Consider the following 6,000-nt stretch of genomic DNA (forward strand, 5'->3'; position numbering starts at 1 on the left):
GGCGCGCCGATGGCATTGAGAATGTCCCATGTTCTCGAATGATATGATATGACACCGCCGATGATTCTGATAATGGAAGTGGCCCCGCCTTCCTGAGTATCCCATACTGTACCCGGAAAATTAAGCCGATTAGAGGCGTGGGTTCGAGTGGCTTAATGTCTTCTTCGCTTCAATCTAGCGGAGCTGACGACAAATTGACGACGACAGACGGTCCCACCACGTTGGCAGATGGAATGGTTAATGAATCCAGGTTTGTCACATGCGTGATGATGCAGGACGACTGACTAATAATAACGTAGCTAAAATTATCACGCTCCATATTACGACAGGAAACCCGACTAATTCGTCTGTCCAGAACACAGGTATTCAATTATAATACGACTATGTACCATACTGCTAGTAGCATAGTCACTCAAATTTTACTCTGCTTCAAAAAAAGCACAGGCTTCTATCATGCGCTCGGACACCCTTTTTATCTAGAAAAAATACATAAGCTTTTTACTATCTCAATACATAAATGTACCCACATTTGCTGGTTTGAATGGTATGAAATGATGCCCGGGGATATCCAAAACCTTTATAGGACCACATGCAAGATTCTCCCAACCAAAAGTTGCGGTCTTTGCGTCACTACGGTCTGCCAGCCATTGCGGTACGTCAGAGACACCAGGAGGGTCGAAACCTTCCGAAGAACGCAGAAGCACAAGGGGAGGACAAGTTCCCCCGGTTTGTCTGGGATCATACTGGCTGAGCATTTGAGCACTTAGGGTAAATTGGGCCTTCACGAGATTTCCAAGGTCAGATTTAGCGCTTCGAGCATCGAGGTTAACAATGGAATTAATGAGATCTTCCGAGAGAGGAACATGGTTGATTGGATTGGGTGAATCAACGAGGAGGACGCCGCGAGTTTTGATCCCTTTCTTGGCTAGCTGGAGCGATGTCTCGTATGCGACCACTCCTCCAAAAGACCAACCTGTATGGGTTGTTAATCAACGACCACTGACTGAATATTTAGGATCACTGACCTCCTATGATAATGGGACCAGTAGCAACTCTCGCGATATGGTTGGCGTAAAATGTGGACATATCGACAACACCCTGCCAAGGTTCCGACGAAATAAAGTGAGGATTATTGATACCCCACACCTGACGACCCAGAGAAGGGATTCCATTATAATAACTAATCAAACCACTACCATCATGTATAAGGAACAGCGGGAGGGACGCTGAAGTGGATCTTTGAAGAGGGAGTGGAATCTCATCAAGCTTGAGGGCTTTAGTGAGTCGAGCAGCAGTGATCGAGGAAAACGGGACCTTGGGTTTTGGTTCATCGTTCGAAACCAGACGCTTCACAGTAGTTTTGGGAGAAGCGACTTTGGCGGGAGGTTGAGGCCCTTGGAAGGAGCGATGGGACGCGGGATAGGATTGAACATTCTTTAATGTTGGACGATCTTTGAGAAATTGCTCGGGGACCTTGATGCCAAATTTGGTCCTCAATGCCGTAAGAATTTCAAGCGATGTTGGCATACGCAAACACAGCTTTTCGAGGTTGTCATCTTCCCCTATATCCTCAACGCAATCATTCAAGAAGGCAGCAAGGGTATTGGCTTGCACGTCCTCATTTGATACCGGTGATATCGATTCCTTTGCGCCCTCTTCTAAAGCGCAAATTCGAGCACAGCAAACATCACTCGCAGGCCGGCTATCGAGAGGAAAAGCCGGTGCAGGGAATCCAGTGTTTTGGAAATTTGTAGTAGCCTTGACAGACGAGAAAAACCGAATAGGGGTAGATGGCGGGAGTCCCGGGTCAGGTTGCACTTCAGGGTGAACGGAGTGCAGGCGCAGATGACTTGTAGGCCCCTCAACGGCGTGAACAAGGCCCCTCTGCAAGCTGTTGAGTCGCACCTTGCGGAAGTGGATACCCTTCAGCCGAGCAACCAGTATCTGAGGATCGCCGAGCTTCACAGCATATGCCTCGGCGAGCATGGTACCTTGATCACCAAACCAACATTGACTACAGTAGACACCATAAGTCGCGTCGTCCTCGATTTGGGCTGGAATCATTCTAATCGAATCTACTCGGCTGCATATGTACGCATCATTTGCTCCGCCTTGCAGATTTGCCAGAAAGCCTGGGACGTGTAGGAGTGTATCAATGAACACGTGATGAATCGCCGACTTTCGTCTTCGCTCATCTAAAGCAGGTAGTTTGACGCAAGCGTAGCCTTCCAATCCAGTCGGATCAACGGTAAGTGACTGTATCGTCTGGTATTCTTTGCTATACTGAACGACACGCGAAAATATAATTTCATAAACTGTACGAGTGGAGAACAGCTGTGACGTCTTCTCAATCGGCGGCTTCAAAATGGAAGAGATACGGCGGTTGATAATAGGGAGCGTGCGTTGGAATTTGGTGACGGTTCTGGAAATGCGATCTGTTCTGTACTCACCACGAACGTGAATAGACCTTCGATTGGTTCCACCACCCTCAGAAGCCACGAAAAAGGTTCCATGGCTATCGTCCTGGAGAGTATGTTGGGTGAGAACGATGCGAGAGTCTGGTTCACTATAAACCAGGGGTCGTAGGAATTCAACGGCGCGTAGTACCACAAGTTTATCTTCGGTTGGAATACAGAGATGCCTGCAAGCACTTTCAAGCCCTGCAAACACCTGTTCAAGGTAGATATACGCAGGACAAAGGGGAATTCCGCCTACACAATGACCACGAATTGCACTGGCCAAATGGCTAATTGGCGTCTCGAATACGGCAATATAAGCGTTGTCTTGAGTGGGGTACTGCGAAAAGACCGGAAACATCTGAGAATGGGTGTCAGGGGTAAGAGCCAAAAGTTTTGAGGTTGTCGAGTTTTGTAATGATCCTATTGATACTACATTCGCCTCAAAAGGGAGTCCAGAGGAGGCGGGGATGTAGGTGGAGTTGAGAGGTAGATGCAAGTTCAGGCATGCATTGGAAACTGTGGACCGATCGAACGCCGAAATGTCTTCGGATAGGACGATGCTTCCGCACTCATCTGAGGCGACAGGTGTAATGGGCTTGAAGAAAACGCTAGAATTCTCGGGGAACCGTTTGATCGGGGAACCAATGATGGTCCGAGAATTTAGCAGTCCTCGAACTTTGTCGAGATGACGAAGGCCGTCGAAAGTCTTTATATTAATTTTGCAAACTCCAGAGCCATTTATTGTCGTTCCAGACACCTCATCCTCAAGGTCCTGATGTTTCTGGTGGAAGGGGGAAGCGTCGAGCATGGCACCGAAATCCTCCAGCACGCCTGTGCCGAACTTCCCTACTTTGGGGGGAGCGCTAAATACCTGGATGGTGTCCATGGCAGTGTTCAAAAATCTAAGATCCAGAGCGTCGAGGTCCTTGTATGAGCGAGACGAACTGCCGCGTCGTAAAACAAGAAGTTTGGGTAGGCCAGTCACGTCAGAAACAGCTTTCGGATGGTTTCTTTTGGATCCCCCGGGCCGGACATAGGAGCGATCTATGTAGGCATCTTTCCGAGTGGAGATCTTCATGATACATTCTAGCCTGTTGAGCTCATGAGGTTCGACGAGACTAAAAGTGTGAGCCCCAATCTGTGACATCTCCGAATCGTACTGGAAAGCAGTGATTTGTACTGTAGTATGGAGGATAGCGAGCACATGGAACAGTTTCTTTGGATAAACTTTACCACCACGGATGATAATAATGAGCCACAGCATCGTGGAAATGTTTTAATCTGAACATACCAACATTTCCGAGCGAGAAAACCTCATTTGCTTTGTATAGGTTGGAAAGCGGCACACTGCTGAAGGCTACACATACCTAGATAGAGCATAGCTAATTAGAAAGATCAGGAAAATGATATCCCGATTCACGCACATTAGGGTTTCTATTGATGTTGACACAGTGCACGAAAACTTCATCATCGTCGACACGAGTGATCGCCCGAAAAGAGAAGCCAACGCTCTCAGCTGCGGTTAAAGATCCACGCGACAATATTGCCTCGGATATCCGACTATTCGGACGGGCTTTCTCAGTATCTGAAACAGGAAAATGTTAGATGATAATCAACTACGATTTGAACATGCGCACTTGTACCGATGTCACTTCGGTGATTCCGCATGTGATGATGAAGCGCGATCTGAACACAGCAATCAAGGGCCTTCGGACTCGATGCCGTGACAAAATCGGGGTTATCTTCTAGGGTCGCATTTAAGTGGTTACCTTGATGCAGTCGCATATTCTCCATTTCGATTTGATTGATGTTGAGAACTCTATTGATATTATTCAAACTGCCATTTGATGAGGTGAATCCTCACTTGTCAATATTGAATGGGCGATCCCCAATTGATCGAATGGAAAGATTTTGAAAACCTGGAAAAGCAACCTGGGGATGGTGGCCCAAACGTCAGACATTCAGCGCCCGTCAATCATGAGGCGGATACGCTCACCTCTAGGCCTCGCCCAAGGAATCTCCGAAATTCTTTAGCGCTTGAAGCACCCCACGCTTTAATGGCCAAATATTCAGCAATAATGGCATCGTGCATCGTAACATCTGCAGTCAATGCTGAGAAAGTGGGCACCTGTATGTTGGAAAGAACGTAAACGCCTATGTTTCGGGCGAGGGTATCGAGAATCGATGCTACACAGAGTCGTGCATGATATAGGATATCCGATTTGATTTGATGGACAACCAACAGCGCGTGGACATCGAGAGAGGTAGTTAACACACTATCCGGATTCACCAACTCGGTAATACGTGTGGCGTCGGCGATTACTGTAAATGGAGTAAAATGCCAAAATAGCTAGAAAGATATATTCCTTGTTAGTCTTGCCGAGCAGAAGTCTGAATGTGTCGGTCACATACGGTGATGAAGGGCCTCGTGACGATGACTTGAATCGAACCCATAGATACGAGACCCCAGGGGACCGAAGAGTCATGATTCGGAGTCGTGATGTCGAGCGGCCTTCGATGGCGAACTCGTATGGGGCTACCAAGCCAGATGATGATACAGAATGTTTTCACCAATTGCGCTCGCGATATAGATACAAAAAAGGTGAGAGAATCGGCATCCAATGCAGTAGGAATGATTGCGAATATGCCTGCACGGTTGGCGGCATCAGGCGCCAAAACGATACTGGGGAGTGTATAAGACGCGCTGATTTCAGAATCATCAATGATGGAAGCAAAGTAATGGAGAAGTTGGGAAACGAAGCGAGCTGGGCCACAGGTGACGGTGTGATGGTTGCAATGGGTGATGAGGGGCGCCGAGGAATCCGAAGAAGCAGCTATATCAGAACCAGCCACTGTAAGCTTGGTCGAGTTTATAATTGGAAGCTGAGTGATGAAAGGCTCGTGGCACGCGAACGAGAAGATGGAGGCTGAAGCTAAAACGCTAAGAAAAGGCTGTCTACGTGCTTTCCACGTGCTCGAGGATGATGTGCCCTCAATGGCATAATTGAGCACGCGCGAGTCGATCGTTATGACAGACGCCACCATTGAGAATGCGAAATGTTGTTGCAATTGGGAACATCCCACAAATACGCTCACGCTCCTATGAAAAGTAGAGTTCTCAGTGCCAAGTGGGAAACGTTAATACCCAGTTCGAGCGGAGCGATTGCATCTGAAAATGTAAAGACGGGTATAACTCGCGTTATCAGATTGAGCGAATTGTACCAATCGTTGTCTAGCAATACAACTTAGAAAAATCCATTATAAAACCTTCAATAGAACCTACTGATTTCAATATACGAAGTAGGGCCTAGGCGTTGCAAATTGAATCGCACCCGCCAAAATCTCCGCGGTCCTAAACTTGCTCATATGAGGGAATGAAGTGCGGTGATAGACCTAAACTCACCGAGAAATCCAGTCGTGAATCGATAGTCTGATGTTTTCCTTCCGAAGCCAGTAACCACGCGTTGTGTGGTCTTGTTAGGCTATCTCCCCACGGTCCCTCGGATCAGACATCATTGAGTTCCCGTACGAAGCTTTTGAG

At 47.6% G+C, this 6,000-nt stretch overlaps 1 protein-coding gene across 1 annotated transcript; it reads right to left on the reverse strand.

Moving 5' to 3' along the window:
• Nucleotides 1-506: 506 nt before the first annotated feature.
• Nucleotides 507-1,527, reverse strand: AGABI2DRAFT_207558 (hypothetical protein; the record flags this gene model as incomplete). Its single annotated transcript, XM_006462845.1, has 2 exons — nucleotides 507-973; nucleotides 1,026-1,527. 2 exons carry the CDS (start codon nucleotides 1,525-1,527, stop codon nucleotides 507-509), a joined length of 969 nt encoding a protein of 322 aa, XP_006462908.1.
• Nucleotides 1,528-6,000: the final 4,473 nt, after the last annotated feature.

The sequence above is a fragment of the Agaricus bisporus genome (assembly GCF_000300575.1).
Source record: "Agaricus bisporus var. bisporus H97 unplaced genomic scaffold AGABI2scaffold_7, whole genome shotgun sequence".
Taxonomy (NCBI): Eukaryota; Fungi; Basidiomycota; class Agaricomycetes; order Agaricales; family Agaricaceae; genus Agaricus; species Agaricus bisporus.